Source organism: Aspergillus nidulans, chromosome III (assembly GCF_000011425.1).
Source record: "Aspergillus nidulans FGSC A4 chromosome III".
Lineage (NCBI taxonomy): Eukaryota > Fungi > Ascomycota > Eurotiomycetes > Eurotiales > Aspergillaceae > Aspergillus > Aspergillus nidulans.
The window spans coordinates 2,485,304-2,503,149 of record NC_066259.1 but is presented as its reverse complement, the minus strand read 5'-3'; the positions used below and the strand labels follow the sequence as shown (position 1 = coordinate 2,503,149).

The window sequence follows — 17,846 nt, the reverse complement described above, 5'->3', positions numbered from 1 at the left end:
AATTAAGGAATAATTTTAAAGCTTATATGATAAACTAGCCTTTCAGATTTGGTCTGGCTCTTCCGCCTTCATAACACTTTCTTTCGTTTCTAGCTGTCGTTATTGGTTTACACTCAGTGTTGCACAGAGGGTAAAACAGGGTCTACCGTTGCTAGCTGGTGGGAAACTTCTCTGGGTCTTCCCGCTGCATCTGCACCTGCATTCTATTAAGAACACCTTCCAGCACCAGTCATAGCGAAAGCGCAGTATCAAATGGTGAAAAATGGGCATAGCGTCACTCGAACGGGACACTAAAGGCGGCACAAGGTTTACTGGATGTACCAGTATCCGCGAATTCGAGTTCTTAGGCAAACTGGGTGAGGGCACCTTTGGGTGAGTGCCTTCGATCCCTTCTCTGAATATTGTTGACATGGTACTCCTCACCAGAGAAGTCTATAAAGCGAGGGCTAAAAGAGATGGCTCCATCGTCGCGCTGAAAAAGATCCTCATGCATAATGAACGAGATGGCGTGAGCTTCATCGATTCCCTTTAAAAGAAGTAGGCAGCTATCTGATCGTCAAAGTTCCCAATCACAGCCCTTCGGGAGATCAAGCTACTGAAAATGTTGTCCCACACCAACATCATGCAGCTCAGAGAAATGGCCGTGGAGCGAAGTAAAGGTACATCGCTTATTATACCTCATGATGAAAAAATCTGACTCGAGAAAAGGAGAGGGTCGCAAGAAGCCCAGCATGTATATGGTTTTCCCTTACATGGAACACGACCTATCAGGACTTCTAGAAAATCCGGAAGTTCATTTCTCAGAGGCTCAAATCAAGTGTTATATGATTCAACTTCTCGAGGGATTAAAATATTTACACGGGGTATTGCTGTGTTCAGGCAACATATGGGGATTCTTTTTTCTGACCTAGTACAGAATTGTATCCTACACCGCGACATGAAAGGCTAGTCCGCCTGTATATTGAAGGACGTTCTTGGCTGACCCAGCGCAGCTGCCAATCTACTTATAAGCAACCAAGGTATTCTGCAGATTGCCGACTTCGGACTGGCACGTCCTTTCGATGAAGCGCCCCCTCAGCCAGGCAAAGGGGCGGGCGAGGCCAAAAGAGACTATACCACATTAGTCGTGACTCGATGGTATCGTCCTCCAGAACTGCTTCTTCAGCTTCGACGTTATACTTCTGCGATAGATATGTGGGGTGTTGGGTAAATCGCACTCCAATCCTATTTGTCCTCTTTCTAACACTTACAGTTGCGTTTTCGGTGAAATGTTCAAAGGAAAGCCGATTCTTGCTGGTAACAGTGACCTTAATCAGGCACAACTTATATTCAGCCTTGTGGGTACGCCTACGGAAGAGAATATGCCAGGATGGAGCTCTCTTCCAGGTTGCGAAGGCGTCAAGCATTTCGGCAACAGACCAGGGAATCTCGCAGAAGTATTCAAAGAGTAAGCCACCTCCGATCAGCTGTCTCCATAGGATTCGTAATTAAATCTCTGACATATTATAGTCAAGGTCCTATGGCCATATCTTTGCTTACAGAGCTCTTGAAGCTAGACTGGCGAAAAAGAGTGAATGCGATTGATGCGCTGAAACATCCTTATTTCTCGACACCGCCACTCCCAGCACGTCCAGGCGACCTTCCGAGTTTTGAGGACTCTCATGAACTTGATAGACGAAGATTCCGTGGACAGCGGGCTGCTATGCCCCCGGCACCTGCTGGAGGCTCGGTGGGTATGAGTCGAAATGGGGGATGGTCAACTAATTCAGGGAGCAGAACAGGCGCTGAGACAAGAAACCCTCGCATTTCTAGCGCTGCCCGGAGCCAGGGGAATCAACTTCGCGATGCTTGGTCCAACGAACCCCAGCAAGCTTGGCAGCGAAGGGGTAATGAAGAATTGAAAGATCCTAATCACAGTTTCTCGTCTCGGCATAGAGATGGCGGGCTGCCGCCTAAACCTCCCGCCCCCATTCAACACTCCTGGGCGTCAGGCCATTCCGACAAAACAGGACGAGATCGGGGATACGGGGCTCGCTACGGCGGCCCGGAAGGGAGTGTTGATTCCTACGTTCCCAATTACGGCGGAAGCGACCGGAACCGCGATAGGGATCAGGGGACTGCTATTTCTGACAGGCGTGGCTCTTATTATGACAAATCTCACCAAACGAGCAAGCTCGATTATTCGAGGGAAATTCCGTCGAGAAGACGAAGTCGCAGCCCCAACTATAGAGAGCGGGTAGACAGGGGTCCGTATCGCCGGTGAAGCTACCGTCTACCATAAAACTTAGCTATGTTCAATCGACTACAATTCCACTCATGCTCTGCGACAATGGAATTCAACATGCCCTTGTCATTTCCTTTACACCGAGAAACTATTAACGCTTCTTCTGCTTCGAAATCAGCAATGTGTCAGAAAAAGATCGAGACATTTTTTCCTAGCATATTGACGACTAAACGTCCACTATTTTCGACAGTTTATATCGTTCCAAACAACTTTCGGTAGAAGGATGCCGTTGAAGGACTTTGCTACCAGTGCCAAACAAGAACAGTTGCCCGCCTGACCTGATCAATGTGCCAAATTCACACAGCGTATGTGCTCTAATCTATGTGGAATGATTAAACGCAAAAATGCTTTTGACCAAGTTGAGCTCAATTAATACAGAATCCTCGTCATAATCCGAGCTGAAAAGTCAGAAGTTAGCTTTGAGCATGCTAAATAGGTGAAGGGGTTTCAATACATGAAAGACTTTCGAGTCTCTCGTATAAGTCCTTGATCGTCGCGTTATCGACGTTGCTGATATCAGCCATCAAGTAGGCAACCTATGCATGGTCAGTAACTCATCGGCATACTAATGGCAGCGTAATGAAGTGTCTGACATCTCCTCTACTGTCCGTCATTTGCTTATCAACGTTATGATCGCCAAGGATCTCATTGACTGGGAAGGTTAGCCGAAATCAAGCACTATTCTGTTCCGATTTACTTACCTTTCCGCAAAACACCGGGGACGTTGTGATGGATGTATATAACCTGAAAACCGTCAACACATGATATCCAAGTAGCAGAAATTACGTACCCGAGCATGATCCGGTTCATCCATTGTGAGAGAACGAAGGGTGACCTCTGGAAGATTGACAGCGCCTAAGGTGGAACCTTCGTTGACATATCTAACCAAAGCTTCCGCGACCTCAACGCCAATTGCACGCTGTGCCTCCTCAGTACTACCACCAATGTGTGGAGTCAGGATGAGGTTCTTCAGGGAACGGAGATCAGTTCCCCAAGAGTTTAGCTCGTTGTTGAAGTAATCTCCATTTCCGGCGGGTTCATTTGGATAAACATCAAGAGCAGCACCCGCAATCTTGCCGGATCGCATCGCGTGTATCAGGGCAGGTATATCGACGACAGTCCCCCTGCTGGCATTGATTAAATAACTACCATCTTTCATAAGCTCGAACTGCCTTGGCCCCAGCATGTTCTTCGTTTCAGGAAGCTCGGGCACATGGCACGTAATGAAATCAGCCTCAGACAGGAGGTCATCTAGGGTCGAAACTTGGCGCGCCGTGCCTAGCTCCATGAGATTTACCACGTCGTAAAAAATGACGGACATTCCCATAGCCTCTGCTAGAACCGAAAGCTGAGAACCGATGTGACCATACCCGATGATGCCTTTAAGAAAAGAGTCAGTCTGATCATGAGCAGGAGTTGGGGTCTTGTCATATATTTCGTATACCTAGTGTTTTCCCTCGAATCTCCCAGCACTTGTTGCTCACCTTGTTCCAAGTACCATTGTGCATTTCATTGGAACGATCCCCAAGTTGGCGAGCAAGAGCGATGATTTCACAAATGACCAACTCAGCCACACTTCGAGAATTGCTGAAAGGGGAATTGAATACTGCAATACCATGCTCCGCCGCATATTGCAGGTCGACCTGGTTTGTTCCAATACAAAAGCAACCGATAACTATGAGATTACGGGCCTCCTTTAGAACGCGCTCCGTCAACTTGGTCTTTGAACGGATTCCAATCACATGGACGTCTCTGTTGAGATATAAAAATGGTAATCAGTGGGGAAATCAGATGTTACTCATGATGCACTCACCGGATCTTCTCTATAAGTTCATCCTCGGGAAGCGACGACTTGAGGAATTCCACTTGATATCCTTGTTTGCTGAGGATATCCCGGCCAGTCTGGTTTACGTTTTCCAGGAGCAAAACTTTGATATCCTCTGTAGCAAACGGCTTCAGGTGCTTCGCATTGATGATTGGGCCCAAGCGGGTTGCGAAAGCCGAGCCACTATGGCTAGACGGAGCGGACTGAAAAGAAGCGTTCGGTGAAGTCGAGAAACTCTGGCTCTGCGAAACATTAAGGCTCAACGTATCTTTGCCAGTTTTGATGTCCCTTGCAGACGCAGCCATGATTTCTACTATCAAAGGCGCGGAATGTGATTCTGAAGAGGGGTCGTTCTGAGTACTCAAGAAAAAAATTGGTTAAAAAAGGAAGGACGGCAGTCCTATGAGTCACTTACTATTGTAACAAACTTCTAGCGTTTGTCTGTCCTTGTAATTTGGATGAGAATTGAAAGGCGACTCTCTATGTGTCCGGAGCAAAGCACCGTTGCGGGTTTCTGTTATAAGAAAATTTTATTAAGCACTTCTCAGTTGCGCTACGGATTGTACCAATGGTTTGAGTCATACTGTCAAGTTCGTCCCAATCAATCTCCTAGCCAACAGATACAGAATAGCTCAAATCATTAAAAGCGTATGTCCCGTCTGTTAAGAGTGTCAGTTATGCCTACAAGTCTGACAATAACCTGTCCATGACAATATGACATGGTGACCACACATTATTATCATCATAGACATAGCACATTACTCTCACCACCTCCGGGGTCGGAGTAGTGGCGGGGGGATAAGTAGCAAACTTCAAAGGTGGGACAAGGTGGGGCAGCCTCGTTCATTGATTTTTTGGGTGCTGCACACCGGCTTTCAAACTCCAGACCAGAGGACACTGGCAATTATGACCATTAATTGGTAAACTCCGCGACGCTATTTACAGCTGCAAGAAGTCTGGACTTTCTCCAACAGAAGGGCTGTTCTGAAAGCAATTACTTTTATAGCTACTGCTCGAAGTCGTCCGTCTGCCGCTTCTATAAATCGATATCCATTGCGTCATCATTTGGATTGGTTTACTGTTGAGCTTTATTCTCATCACAGCATAGGTTCAAAAGCCTTGGTGTCCATGATTTGCCACATGCTTGGAGGGAAAAGCAATATTTCGAAGAAACTTTGAAATTTTAAAAATTTAAACAGGTGGTAGACGGACACAGAGCAAGCCATAGACCAATGAACCGCGCTGCAGAGCTGTATAGACGAAAGAGTATTTTGAGAGATGGGTTTTATAGGTATGTTCCAATCTCCTGAATCACAGCTGCATATCCTTTAGATTTCTGGACACTTCATCCGCGCCACTCGCGGATTTCGTGGTGGGCTTAGATCGGGCCTTAGTTGAAGTGCTATCTTTCGGAAGTTCCTTCGTGTAAGGTAGAAACTCCGGCGCACCAGGAATATATTTCCTGAGAGGCTCTGGGACAATGAACCCCTGCATGTTGTCAGTTTCAGACACATTGACCACGGGGAAAGAATTGCTCATACATCTTCTGTTTGGTAATTCTCAAGCACGCAACAGAGAGTCCTCTCCGTAGCGCATAGTGTAGCATTTAGCGCATGGACATATGATTTCTTTGCGTCAGTGGTTTTCTTAGGACCATATCGAATTCCTAGGGCGCGTGCTTGATAGTCGGTACAGTTGGAGCAAGAAACTAGCTCCTTGTATTCCTGCTGGAAAGGGAACCAGGCTTCAAGGTCGTACTTCTTCGCTGCGGCATTGTTCAAAGCCCCCGAGACTATGGAAACAACCTGGTAGGGAAGGCCCAGCGATTTGTAAAACTCCTCCGAAGTTGAGATCATTTCGTCGAAAGCTTTCCAGGAATCCTCAGGTTTGGTGAGGACAAATTGCTCGATCTATTCCCAAGTGAGTTCTCAGAGCACCACAATCAATAAAAATCTATGTCTAACCTTCTCGAATTGATGGACACGGAAAATCCCCCACGCATCTTTTCCGTGAGCTCCAGCTTCCTTGCGGTAGCAGGTGCTGTATCCAGCATATCTGGAACTTTTGTGAGCCTCGGAAACAAGGAGAGGAGCATTGCGTTGCTCACCTAATCGGAAGATCCTTGTCTTGGAGCCATTCACTATCATGTAGAGCTGATAAGGGCTGCTCCGAAGTAGCAATGAGATACTTGTCGGTAGATTTGTCCTCGCTCTCCGTGACTTTGTAGAGTTCCTCATCAAATTGTTCAAGTTGGGCAGTCTTTGCCATCATCTCTCTAAGCATGAAGTGAGGCGGTTGGTTTGGCTTATATCCACGTTTCCAGAGGAATTCCAGCCCATAGTTGACAAGCGCAAGGTTCAAGAAAAGGCCGTAGCCAGTTAGGCAGTATCCACGATGGCCAACAACCTTGACACCACGCTCCGGGTCATACCCGTCAAGCCGAGTGAGGACCTCATGATGCGACAGGCAATTGGGTTTCTCAGCAACGAAGCCTTCCGGGAACCATGTTCTGATGACAGAATTATCATCCTACAGAATCCAATTGAGATCGATCAGTCAAGTTTCGACATTTCCAGCAGGGCATCACCGACCTCATTATTGCTGACAGGGACTGAGTCATGAACGTAGTTACCGATCGTTCGAATCTTCTTGTCCCTAAGATCCTCCTTCTGCAAGGCAACACTCTCTGCCTCTTTCCGCTGACTCTCTAACTTTGCCTTCTCCTCCAGAAGACTGGTTGCGTCCTCCTTGTTCTAGATAATCTCAGAGGTCAGTGAGAGTAGTCTCCTGAAAAGCTGAAATAAGAGCCCGCACCTTCTTCTTTTTGCCGATCTCCCTGAGAAGGCCGTTGAGCTTGGAATTTATTTGAGAAACCTCGTACCGTGCTGCAAGATAAACCATCAGCTTATTCTGGCGCCATATAATTCGCGCCGTTGGATGACTTACCCTTACGAGCTTCTTCGTATAAGGTGATAACTTCGTCAACCGCAGCTTCAGGGGCTGACCTTCTTCTCTGGCTCTCCTTGATCTTATTCGGATCTCCACCGCGGTCTGTGATAAAGTCGGCAAGGTCAAGCATTTTCTAATTTATCTTTAACTAGGATCCGGAAGGTATAAATTTATGGAGTCGGGTCAGTCAAAATGTCGCTGTTGCTGGCTGTTTGATCAAATGTGCATTGACTTCGGCCTGGGCGGGGTGAGGGGCACGAATTTTGGTCGACATTTCTCCGATATGTACGGTGAGTAAACCTAGGGCACCCACACTTATCTAGCGCCCTGAGTCACTGGTCAGCAATTCAGCCAACTTCATTGTAATGCATCGAAATTAATCCGGGCATGGCTCTATTGCGCCACGTTCAGTGTAAATATTATGCTGCGGAGGTTTCCACATGGCCTTTGTAGTAGTTTCATTCACGATACAGTCAGTTAAGACTACTGCATATTGGGATTTACTCCGCTCTTTTCAATATTAATTCTTTACCAACTTTTGATGCCTAAAATTCAGATCAACGGAACACAATTCGTCATAATAACAGCATTTCCATCCCAGGCATTATTGGTATGGCTACATACAGGAGACGCCACACCTGAACAAAAGGGAGGAATAAAATAAAACGGGGGTCTATGATTTTGCAGGCTGATCGTCACATTAAAGCACATTTGTTACCACCAGTTGGTTGAGATGGATTCTGGGATTTTTCAATTTCCCCAATCATCAACTCGAAAGCTCTCGCAACGTTGAAATCAAGACGAGCACTAGCTTCCGTAAATGCACAGCGAAACTCTTCACCTAACTGTCGGCCTTCGTCTAAGGAAACTTGGCGCTGTTCAGGCTTGAGGTCACTCTTATTCCCCACAACGACCAGGGGAACATAGTCCGCTCCCTACAATAATGCTTCAGTGCAAGAAAGCATTGATTGTAAACATGGAAAACTTACGAGATGATTCAGTATCTTGTCCCTGATGACCCTTACCATATCAAAAGATTGGCGGGACGCCACGGAATAGGCAATAATATATCCATGAATCCCGATGAAATGTTTTGAGTTCAATATACTGTACTCATCCTGGTGCTCAGGGTTAGCGTTTGCGATGAATGCGCGCAGCGATAAGTCCTCACTTGACCGGCTGTATCAACTATCTCTGTTGCATAATCCTGACCGTTGTATTTGATGATTTGACTGAAGGTGTTCTCAATCGTCGGGTAATAACTCTCCACAAAATGATGTTCAACAAACCGAACCGTAAGTGAGGATTTGCCTTTTGTGATTAGTGTCAGTTATGAGTGCGGTGACCTTTGCGCGCAACACTTACCCACGGAGCGACTGCCGACAATAGCTATCTTGCGTTGTTTTGGCGCACTAGGCATTTTTGCAGCTCTGAAGAGATGGTATTAATAGCAGAAGAAAACAACACAAGGGTCCCTGCGGAGATATGGCGCCTGGCAATAATGGCCAGAACCGCGGCGGATGGTTACTGACCGCTAAAGATCATGAATAACCAAGATAAATTAGGGAACGACGTCAGGAAATAGTAAACCCCATTTAACTCTCGGAGACGCAGCACTGATGATGGGTGAACTTAGTAAGAGTGGCGAACTCCTCAAAGAGCTCAGAGCTGACAGACAAGTTGCATTCGGACGCAAACACGTCAAACGAACGGTTGTAGGGCTGCTCGGGGGAGAAGCTCCCACCACCACTACAGTGGGCAGGTTTTAGTAGATAGCAAAATTCCACACAGCATCTATGGTCTGGCAATATAAGTGGTTACTATATTATAAGCGCCAATACATTTGTGGTGACTTCCAGACTGCCCATAAGTGTGTCAGCCATACGGGATCTCCCGAACTCCGCAAATTATAGTTTGATGAACAGATAATGGTATTTGTCATAACGGTCGCCAGCGACAAGTTACTAGGTTTTGCATAGTACTAGACGGCGGCATCTTGTCAATAAAGAAGAAGAGCATATCCATCTTCGCAATCGAGGCGGCGCCGGTCTTCTCTTTAGATCTCGCTACATCTGATGAGCAGGTCTCTCCAGCAGGCGTACCTGGCTGATGATTTGCTCTATTCGTTCTGTGAGTCTAGATTCCCCTTCCTCACACCTCTCAAATAAGCGAGTACCCTTTTCAACCTCTCTATGGTACTGCAGGAACTTTTCCGCGGTTGACAAAATTAAGGCTAGTATACCTCCATCTAGAGAATCCTTAACCGAAAAGCGGGCTTGTCTATCGTGACAAACCGTAAGTAAAAGGATAGATAAATATCCTGCGACGACATTCTTATGCACCTCAGGCACGGAGTGCGCCTTTATTCAGTCAGACAAGAATGATCAAAAAGAGCATATTTCTTACCTGGTCCATAGCATTTATACTACTAGAAAACTGTTCTAACAGCTGGTGAAATATGGGAACCGCACTGCCATCGGCATGTACGAGTATAGCTCTGGCCTGCTCAGTCTTCTCTGATAGATTTATGAGAGTGCCCAGAGCCAAGATGACTTCATTCAGAGAGTCGCCCTCCTGAACAAGAGAGCGGTTGGAAACATTGCTAAAATTACCAACAACAATTTTAGCAAGTCCAGAAACAAGTTCTTGGGACGCAAAGCTGGCGCAGAGTGTTGGCTCCCTGTTAGTAAGATTCAATATCACCCGAACGTAGGACATTGAAACCTGACGGGAGCGATCATAATGATCCAGGAATAAGAGACCGTGAAGCTGAGAAAGGCGTTGGAAACATAGGCGGTGATCACGGTCAAAAGGCTCAGATATCACAGAGTAATTCTCAAGAATTGAGAATAATGCCAGCAAAAAGTGAGTTTCATTTGCCAGTGTATGACCATTCATGTTCGCAGAAGCCTTCGCTATCAAAAAGTCAACAAGCCTATTTAACAGGGAGGCAGGAATAGAGCAGATAGTGTGACTGCTCTGTCGAAGAACTTTTAAGGATGATTCGGTGCAGTCGACTGCTAATAATTGAGGGGACAGGTATGGCGAAGGTGCACCTATGACAGGTAGCAGATGACTCCGAATACCTCTGACTGAAGCTTGCGCTGTTCTTGATAGGCCGATTGAAGGCTCTCGCGCTAAAGTGTTGAGGTCGGCATCCATGTCTAGGAATTGAGGTAAGAGTTCGAGGATCTTTGCCCATACGGCTTCTGAAAATATACAAGAAGCATGACCTCCAATTATTATGAGTTTGTAAGCACTGAGCACAAGCGAGGCGGATACTATGTCGAGGCTTTTTGGTGTGCAGTTGACCAAACGTTCGTCAAAGCCTTGCTCAGAGAAACGATAGACGAACTCGGAGTCCAGGAGCTTTGCGCATAACTCAGCAAGCCCACGGCACCTCCCCGATGATGTAGTATGTGCATCCTCAATGTCCTCGAAGAGTGAGTCAACGACTTCTCGGAATCGGGCGTTGTCACCGGCCTGTCGAAGCTCGTGAATACTCCGAACAGGTTTCATATCATGTGTATCATCTTCTGCGGGAGGTATGCGCGAAACATGCGCACTACGCAGTTCTTTTTCCGTATCAAAGTAGTAGGAGCTTCCTATACCAAGTGGCTCGGAGTCAGTCAAGCTGAGTGGGTCATTCAAGAACGAGCGCTGTCGCGAATACGTAAATCTCGAAGATCGGGATATGGGAGGTTTGGGGCCCGTTAAGTTTTGTAAACGCCCAGGATCACGAGTCACTATTTTAACTGATTCCCTGGTTGAACCCGGACGTGTAGAGACTAACTCCGCTTCATTAGAGACATTAACCTGGGAAGAATGCGCCGACTTAGGAACAGCATCTGAAATCGGAATAATAACTGCGCCGTCATTACCTGTGGTGCCCAGTGAGTCGACTAACCGTTTCCGTGTGCAAGTCGGATCATCCTTCTGAGATACACTCTGGGCATTGTCTCCTTCATGCTCGCGTCCTATAGGCTCAGATTTGTGCTTCTGTCGGGGAACAGAGCGCCAGTATGAAGATGAAGATTGATTGTCGTCACGGTGGGATATCTCCAGGAGAATGTCTTCATTGCCGCACAGGTTGATGTCTGCGGACGCTTCCGAGTTGATTTGACTCTGTGTACGATCTCGGCACGTCTCTTCATTTGTCAACTTCCTCCGCTTTCGCTGCATGACACTGCGCTCATTTTCTCGTTTGCTAGGGGAAGAACTAGCTAGTTTTGCCCGTGAGTGGATGATTCGGATAATGGAGTTAACCACTTACTTGAGTTTTCCGATAGAGGTGAGTGTTGAGGCGATCTGATCGATGACTCTGGTGAGGAAAATGCTGTGAATCCATCACTGGGCGAAGTACGAGATTTAGGAGATCTTGTGGAGGTATCCCCTAAACCCCGCAGAATGGGTTCAGGTCGATGCGAAGGCGATTTCCCATACGTCACCGGCCGCTTTCTGTCCGCAGACATACTGATAGCACGCGCTATACAGAGCCCGAAAGATGAAGCCAATTCTTGAATCACACGATATCAAGGATCTGTCATTTCACCAAAGGGCGGAGTTCTGAGCATAATTGCGAGGCAATTACCTAGTAGTAGTATCTGGAGAATGATAAGGATGTCGACCCTGAGAACTTGCGGTTCGATAGAGTTCATTATCCTGTGAATGACTAATACCGTCACCCTCAACAAGGAATTAAATTGGCGCTACAAACTAAACAATAATAATTCTGGATCGACCCGAATAACAATCAGTATACTACATCTGGTCCTGCTAGCCGAATTTACCTACTCCGAAGTGTCGGCCAAGACAATTTGGTCGCCGTTAGCAGATGCGGGCAGAGGAATAGGATAGATTGAGGTCACCGCCGATATGCCCCTATTGCCGTATGTGATCTGTACTACTGCTTTCTTGTCGCAAAGATGATACATAGTACAATCAGTGCGGTCAATTTACTTCGCAACATTACCGTTATTGTAGACTTATAACCATGCCACAAACAAAGATCAGCCGAAAATGTAGAGGCGACGCGCTATACTCAGTGGGGCGATGTCCGGCAACGCGACATTTACCTCGTCTTCGTTTTTATTTCCCTTGACAGGATTGGACTCCCGTCCCAGGCTTCGACATTGAAGGACAGGACGACTCATGAAGCATTCGCCAATCACGCCGTTTTTGCAGAAACAAAACCCACTTTCGATATTTAGTCATCCATACGCTAAGGCCTTTTCGCATACCTAACAGTCTGCGTCAGCTTCGCCAGTCAATACCAGGTCTATCCTCAATTCTATAGACCTCTCCCACCGTGTTTACCATGTCAGTCATGAGTGGACCAGCCGAACCTATTCCCTCACCAGCTCAAGAAGTTGGTCCAGTCTATCGGTCAGACAGGGGAAAGCCTACAGCAACAGTATCGAAAAGCATATCACATGAAAATGTCCATGTCCTTCCCCAGACTCCGCAATTGATAGCACTTTTAACGTAGGTCGATGCGCACATGCGAAACCGATTTTTGTCTCCACTGACAGTCTTCCAGTATGATTAGAGACCAGAATACAGGTCGCGCTGATTTCATCTTCTATTCAAACCGGATAATCCGCCTCTTAGTAGAAGAAGGACTCAATCATCTTCCGGTTGTTGAAAACTCCGTCACTACTCCTGTTGGTCGGTCATATCTTGGCGTTAAGTTTGAGGGGAAAATTTGCGGCGTTTCAATCATGCGAGCAGGAGAGGCTATGGAACAGGGATTGAGAGATTGTTGTCGCTCTGTCCGAATAGGAAAGATCCTCATCCAAAGGGACGAAGAAACTTGCATGCCGAAACTCTTCTACGAAAAACTACCTACTGACATTTCAAATCGATGGGTCCTTCTTCTCGATCCAATGTTCGCGACAGGTGCGTGTCATTCTTCGGCACCGCGGTATGAAACATAACTAAAGGAAACAGGGGGATCTGCAACGCTCGCTGTTGAGACTCTAAAGGCCAAAGGTGTGCCTGAGGAACGCATACTTTTCCTTAACCTCATTGCAAGTCCTTCGGGTGTTGCAGATTTCGCGCAACGGTTTCCCAAGCTCAGGGTTGTGACCGCCTTTATCGACCAAGGTCTGGATGAAAAGAAGTAAGCGCCCAGTAATGACAGTGAAGATCGCCCCAATGCTGAGATTTTTCAATAGGTATATAATTCCTGGCCTCGGGGACTTTGGCGACCGCTACTATACTCTGTAGTACTAGTCTCATAGAAGTACGAGGTTCCCTAGGCATACTGTATGAACTGAATCTGTTTAAACAGCAAGAACCAACACTTATGCAGCACAGCTGTGCGGCCAGGTGTAATCGTCAGGGCATCGTACCTAGGCGAAATCTGATATATAAGGCGGGAATTCATGAAATCTTCGCATTTTAGAGAGGGATGTCCTATGTGCAGTAATCCCATCAGTCCTCCCCCAAGTCGCTGGCAGGCTCTGCGACGCCAATGCCGCGGCCTTCCGGTGAATAGGTCCGAGGACTGGGACGTGTGGCATATTCATCGGCTTCATATTTACTAGCTGTGTCCTTGGCAACAGCATCACAAGCATCAACCCAGTCGGAGTATACATCGACAGCAGCGGAAAGATCTGCAAATAGAAAGTGGTTAGTTGGTGAGAGGTTGTAGAAGAGCCCAATGCCTACAGTTGATGCCAGTTTGGAATCTTTGTCCGCAAACCTTGCAGGACAAATGACCCAAGCCCAGCTTTTTGTCTAACTTCACCACAATCGAGTTCTCGTGATTGCAAAAAAGGCATGCAAACGTGCTCGGAAGAGGCTCTTTCTGCTCCTTGAGATTAGCATCGATCAAGTAGAAGTTACTTCGTTATACCTTTTTGGGCTGCTGGGGTTGGCGGCTTGACTTCTTGCGTTTGCCCTGTGATTTACATGTCAACATAACGAACGCCACGCGTCCAACATTATCCAACTCAGGTCCACATTTGGTGATTAAATTAAACATACCATTCTCAAAATATGCAAATAAGAGATGGAAGTCAAAACTTAATGATCTGGTGTCAAAAGGATATCTGACCGGAGCCGGCAAGTTAGTCTTTCCTTGAGCGGTGCACACGTTTCAAACAATGCAAACTTTTAGCCGTACCAGAGTACCAAGAACCTAAATAAACTGGTGCTTCATGAAAGTTGGGGTGGGCTCTAGACATAAATCTTCGCATGCGGAGCCTCCGCCCCACTAGTTTACATCTAGGAAGCCTGCCAGTGCCGCAGTACTCTATAATTCTCGAGATTATTCTGAGTAATCACTCTTAAGCAAAGAGTATACTAATGCACCTGTGTATGATCGCTCCAATTACAGAGAATATGACTTCCGAACAAAAGCCTCCTGAATTCGTGGATGCATGGCTCAATCCCCGTTGAACAGCTTGGCCCTAGGAACTGAATAATAATGTAAAACATTTGAAACTGAAGCAGAAAGCCTGCTCCACGATAAGCAGGGAGCAAGAAATACCGGAGGTATTTTGGGTAGCCTGTATTAGAGTGCAACACACCTAGGGAAGTGGCAAGGAAGGCCAGAAGTATTACATTTGTTGCTAATCAACAGTTTGCTCGGAGTGTCCATAAACTGAGCATGTCACAAGTAGTCAATTTTTGAAAGGCGAAATCACTGCTGCTGACAGGCCAAGGCTCATAAGCCATGAGAGTCAAACGCGCGAGTAGACATACCATACTTCGCAAGGTTAGCAAGGGCCCGAGATTGATCTCAAAAGCGTGTGGGTGGGGACAAATCACGTGACAGATTTATCTTCATCCAATCAAAAGGACTTAGGTTTGTGGGTAATATATTACGTAATACACTTATAGGGCCAGAGTCTCGCTTAATGGAACTTTTCTGTGGGATTTCGTTCACAACTTCTTGTCTGTCGAAACCGCGGCAAGCAGCACGAGTCGACCCGACCACTCCCACCGAATTGCGTTGTGTCAACAACTCGTCTGTCTTCGATTATTGAAAGATAGGCCCGAGTCGCAATTATGGCTGTTGGAAAGTACGACATTTTTAAACCCAGATTGCGGCCACCGTGCAAACATCTGAGCCTATTGCTAATGGACGGCTAGGAACAAGCGCTTGTCGAAGGGCAAGAAGGGTATCAAGAAGAGGACTGTTGATCCCTTCACCAGGAAGGATGAATACTCTGTGAAGGTAGGCGCCCATAGGGTAACCAGATCTGGTACCTTGCTGACTAGAAATAGGCTCCCTCTACCTTCGCGAACCGAGAGTGAGTTGAATACCGACTATCGTCTTGGACAACTTCGTTTTTTGAGAGGTGGACTGACTGAAATGTGTGAAGCGTCGGGAAAACCCTGGTTAACCGCACCAGTGGTTTGAAGAACGCCAATGATTCATTGAAGGGTCGTATCTTTGAAGTCTCTCTCGCAGATCTACAGGGCGATGAGGACCATGCCTTCCGCAAGGTCAAGCTCCGCGTCGACGAGATCCAAGGAAAGAACTGTCTCACCAACTTCCACGGTCTGGACTTCACCACCGACAAGCTGCGTTCTCTTGTACGCAAGTGGCAGTCGCTGATCGAGGCCAACGTGACCGTGAAGACTACCGATGATTATCTCCTACGCCTTTTTGCCATCGCTTTCACGAAGAGACGCCCCAACCAGATCAAGAAGACTACATACGCTCGTTCTTCCCAGATTCGTGCCATCAGGAAGAAGATGACCGAGATCATGCAGCGGGAGGCCTCTAGCTGCTCTCTTGCCCAGCTGACGTCAAAGCTGATCCCGGAGGTTATCGGCCGTGAGATTGAAAAGGCCACGCAGGGGATCTACCCCCTCCAGCATGTGGGTATTTGTTGGAAGATTTGCGGTATTGTCACTAATCAATGTATCAGGTCCACATCCGCAAGGTCAAGCTCCTTAAATCTCCGAAGTTTGATCTCGGTGCCCTGCTCAACCTGCACGGCGAGTCAACGACCGACGACAAGGGCCAGAAGGTGGAGAGGGAGTTCAAAGAGCAGGTTTTGGAGAGTGTTTAGAGTCCAATTGTCGCCTAGCCCTATAATTGTGGCTGACTTCAAAATCCGACTCTAATGAGTTGTCTATACTGTTGCGGTGTGAGATAAGCAAAAAAACGGGATAGTGCTGTAACCGCCAATGATACTTTCTCCAAGTCCTTGACTCGCTGTCGTATGACTTTCCTACCTGGAATGCCCTTGAGGAAGTGCTCAATTTAAGTGTCAGTAAAGCTCTTCAAAGGTGTAGCTAGTCTCTAGCCATGAGAACCCTCTGAACAATCTTTAATTAAAAAGTGCGCATGACCTTGAATACCGAGGCAATTTGTAGCATATAAAGCTGGTGTTATGTGTATTGCCAGGAGCGTCCAATAGATCCTAGTAAGTAGTGATGGGTCCAGCCGGGTTTATTGTCTCCTTTTTCCTTCCGCAGATCAGAAGATCGGTTCCACTTCATAATCTATGTGTTATGGGGCCTTTGCCTATACAAGGACCTTAGACCTTAGTGACTCGGCCAAGGCCTGCGCTGTCCTGAAGGCGGTGAGCCACCTACAAGACTTCCTTACAACAATTCTTCTTTCTTATTTCTTCTTTAGCAATTCCTTCTTGTACATACAGCATATCTAGATAGGAAGATTTATCTAAATACATCCCTTAATATTAGGAGTTGCTTACTAATCTTAATAATAGTATAAGGAGACCTTTTACTATAATAATAGAAAAAGAAAATATTATATTATTACTATAATAGCTCTAGGAGCTCTATATAGAGATATAAACTTAGAAATAACAGCTCTAAGAAGAGAATAATAGCTTATAAGCAGAACTATAGGCCTTATAGAACTTATAACTAAGAAATTATCTACTAGTTACTATTATAGTTATATTTATAATATCTACTTCCTATAAATAAAGCTATCCCTGTTTTTATTACCTAGATATTAAATTTTTTACTAGAAAAGATCTTAAGAACTATCCTTTTTTCTAGATAAATTTTTATACTAAGTTTATAATTAATATTACCTACTATCCTATACAGAAGAAATAAGTTTATTATATTTATAGCTACCTAAGAGGAAAAGCTAGCTAGTATATATTACTATAATTCTAGCTTGCTAGAAATCTAAGACTCTTGTATTATAAATAGAATTCTTTATAGTACTAGATAAGGTTTTTAATAGCCTTAACTAATAGAAAAAGGCTCTTGTATAAGTAAATATAATAAAATAAGAAAGATATAACTTTAAAGAGTTCTTAAATAAATTTAACAAAGAACTTTTTAATACTAGAAAAATTAATTAGGATAATAACTAGAAAAAAACTTTATTAAATATAGTAATTAATATTAAGTTACTAAAGGCTATAGTTAGTATTAGGTAGGAGGATTTATATAATAACTATTATAATTAACTATATAAAATTAACTATAATCTCTAGAAAGTAGCTAGTTTTATATAAAAAAATCTTATACTGCTGTCCCTATATATATTACTTATATAAGACTAATAGAAGGCTCTGACTAGACCAGAACCCCTAATTAAATAGACTAAGAAATTATCTATACTTAGATTATAGTTCTATAAAAGAAAGTTATAGTTCTTTATATAAAAGGGACTAGGACCCTAAGAGAAACTAGTTAGGTACTTATAAAAAAAAATAAAGAAGATTAATTAAGAATAAATACTTATACTATAATAATCCTAACTACTTGATATAAAAATATTTTATAAAACGTAGTAGATACCCTAGGCAGGTAGCTATAGTCTAGAAAAAATAAGGAATC

At 45.3% G+C, this 17,846-nt stretch overlaps 8 protein-coding genes across 8 annotated transcripts, besides 1 other annotated feature; 3 read left to right on the top strand and 5 right to left on the bottom strand.

Annotated features, from left to right (window-relative positions):
• Positions 1 to 17,846: part of a sequence feature (contig 1.163 1..91924(-1)) that runs on past the window's edge.
• Positions 7 to 2,338, top strand: ANIA_08865 (protein ptkA). The gene is made up of 8 exons (XM_050611776.1): positions 7 to 372; positions 427 to 508; positions 563 to 659; positions 709 to 863; positions 917 to 944; positions 993 to 1,206; positions 1,253 to 1,447; positions 1,510 to 2,338. The coding sequence occupies exons 1-8, from the start codon at positions 263 to 265 to the stop codon at positions 2,261 to 2,263; spliced, it is 1,635 nt and encodes a 544-aa protein (XP_050467763.1). The 5' UTR covers positions 7 to 262; the 3' UTR covers positions 2,264 to 2,338.
• On the bottom strand, positions 2,351 to 4,564 carry ANIA_08866 (D-3-phosphoglycerate dehydrogenase). Its single transcript, XM_050611775.1, has 8 exons — positions 4,525 to 4,564; positions 4,098 to 4,462; positions 3,729 to 4,036; positions 3,075 to 3,664; positions 2,986 to 3,028; positions 2,878 to 2,936; positions 2,739 to 2,820; positions 2,351 to 2,682 (listed from the first exon to the last, which is right to left on the bottom strand). Exons 2-8 carry the CDS (start codon positions 4,412 to 4,414, stop codon positions 2,654 to 2,656), a joined length of 1,428 nt encoding a protein of 475 aa, XP_050467762.1. The 5' UTR covers positions 4,415 to 4,462; positions 4,525 to 4,564; the 3' UTR covers positions 2,351 to 2,653.
• ANIA_08867 (serine--tRNA ligase SES1) lies at positions 5,142 to 7,297 on the bottom strand. The gene is made up of 7 exons (XM_677044.2): positions 7,056 to 7,297; positions 6,924 to 6,994; positions 6,701 to 6,862; positions 6,217 to 6,638; positions 6,074 to 6,164; positions 5,651 to 6,019; positions 5,142 to 5,597 (listed from the first exon to the last, which is right to left on the bottom strand). Exons 1-7 carry the CDS (start codon positions 7,186 to 7,188, stop codon positions 5,421 to 5,423), a joined length of 1,425 nt encoding a protein of 474 aa, XP_682136.1. The 5' UTR covers positions 7,189 to 7,297; the 3' UTR covers positions 5,142 to 5,420.
• On the bottom strand, positions 7,754 to 8,683 carry rhbA (putative GTPase rhbA; the record flags this gene model as incomplete). The annotated part of the gene is made up of 4 exons (XM_677045.2): positions 8,424 to 8,683; positions 8,230 to 8,369; positions 8,048 to 8,176; positions 7,754 to 7,993 (listed from the first exon to the last, which is right to left on the bottom strand). The coding sequence occupies exons 1-4, from the start codon at positions 8,476 to 8,478 to the stop codon at positions 7,754 to 7,756; spliced, it is 564 nt and encodes a 187-aa protein (XP_682137.1). The 5' UTR covers positions 8,479 to 8,683.
• On the bottom strand, positions 9,429 to 11,650 carry ANIA_11130 (WAPL family protein; the record flags this gene model as incomplete). Its single annotated transcript, XM_050611774.1, has 2 exons — positions 11,332 to 11,650; positions 9,429 to 11,281 (listed from the first exon to the last, which is right to left on the bottom strand). Exons 1-2 carry the CDS (start codon positions 11,528 to 11,530, stop codon positions 9,429 to 9,431), a joined length of 2,052 nt encoding a protein of 683 aa, XP_050467761.1. The 5' UTR covers positions 11,531 to 11,650.
• ANIA_08869 (uracil phosphoribosyltransferase) lies at positions 12,170 to 13,286 on the top strand (the record flags this gene model as incomplete). The annotated part of the gene is made up of 4 exons (XM_677046.2): positions 12,170 to 12,542; positions 12,598 to 12,956; positions 13,008 to 13,179; positions 13,235 to 13,286. The coding sequence occupies exons 1-4, from the start codon at positions 12,376 to 12,378 to the stop codon at positions 13,284 to 13,286; spliced, it is 750 nt and encodes a 249-aa protein (XP_682138.1). The 5' UTR covers positions 12,170 to 12,375.
• Positions 13,258 to 14,077, bottom strand: ANIA_11131 (transcription elongation factor 1 family protein). The gene is made up of 4 exons (XM_050611773.1): positions 14,049 to 14,077; positions 13,918 to 13,962; positions 13,731 to 13,869; positions 13,258 to 13,675 (listed from the first exon to the last, which is right to left on the bottom strand). Exons 1-4 carry the CDS (start codon positions 14,049 to 14,051, stop codon positions 13,494 to 13,496), a joined length of 369 nt encoding a protein of 122 aa, XP_050467760.1. The 5' UTR covers positions 14,052 to 14,077; the 3' UTR covers positions 13,258 to 13,493.
• rps1 (ribosomal 40S subunit protein S1) lies at positions 14,964 to 16,359 on the top strand. Its single transcript, XM_677047.2, has 5 exons — positions 14,964 to 15,088; positions 15,159 to 15,243; positions 15,294 to 15,319; positions 15,392 to 15,893; positions 15,944 to 16,359. The coding sequence occupies exons 1-5, from the start codon at positions 15,075 to 15,077 to the stop codon at positions 16,085 to 16,087; spliced, it is 771 nt and encodes a 256-aa protein (XP_682139.1). The 5' UTR covers positions 14,964 to 15,074; the 3' UTR covers positions 16,088 to 16,359.

Bases quoted from the DNA above. Each gene is read 5' to 3' on its own strand.
- ANIA_08867 (XM_677044.2), bottom strand. From the start codon at position 7,188: ATGCTTGACCTTGCCGACTTTATCACAGACCGCGGTGGAGATCCGAAT. The intron at 6,020-6,073 runs GTTAGACATAGA...ACTTGGGAATAG, and splicing joins GTGTCCATCAATTCGAGAAG to ATCGAGCAATTTGTCCTCAC. The intron at 5,598-5,650 runs GTATGAGCAATT...GACAACATGCAG, and splicing joins AGAATTACCAAACAGAAGAT to GGGTTCATTGTCCCAGAGCC.
- ANIA_08865 (XM_050611776.1), top strand. From the start codon at position 263: ATGGGCATAGCGTCACTCGAACGGGACACTAAAGGCGGCACAAGGTTT. The intron at 945-992 runs GCTAGTCCGCCT...GACCCAGCGCAG, and splicing joins CCTACACCGCGACATGAAAG to CTGCCAATCTACTTATAAGC. The intron at 1,207-1,252 runs GTAAATCGCACT...TAACACTTACAG, and splicing joins ATAGATATGTGGGGTGTTGG to TTGCGTTTTCGGTGAAATGT.
- ANIA_11131 (XM_050611773.1), bottom strand. The intron at 13,870-13,917 runs GTATAACGAAGT...CTCAAGGAGCAG, and splicing joins AACCCCAGCAGCCCAAAAAG to AAAGAGCCTCTTCCGAGCAC. The intron at 13,676-13,730 runs GTAGGCATTGGG...TTCTATTTGCAG, and splicing joins ATTCCAAACTGGCATCAACT to ATCTTTCCGCTGCTGTCGAT.
- rps1 (XM_677047.2), top strand. The intron at 15,244-15,293 runs GTAGGCGCCCAT...GACTAGAAATAG, and splicing joins AGGATGAATACTCTGTGAAG to GCTCCCTCTACCTTCGCGAA. The intron at 15,320-15,391 runs GTGAGTTGAATA...AAATGTGTGAAG, and splicing joins TCTACCTTCGCGAACCGAGA to CGTCGGGAAAACCCTGGTTA.
- ANIA_08866 (XM_050611775.1), bottom strand. From the start codon at position 4,414: ATGGCTGCGTCTGCAAGGGACATCAAAACTGGCAAAGATACGTTGAGC. The intron at 2,821-2,877 runs GTCAGACACTTC...GACCATGCATAG, and splicing joins TGACGGACAGTAGAGGAGAT to GTTGCCTACTTGATGGCTGA. The intron at 2,683-2,738 runs GTATTGAAACCC...CTGACTTTTCAG, and splicing joins GAGACTCGAAAGTCTTTCAT to CTCGGATTATGACGAGGATT.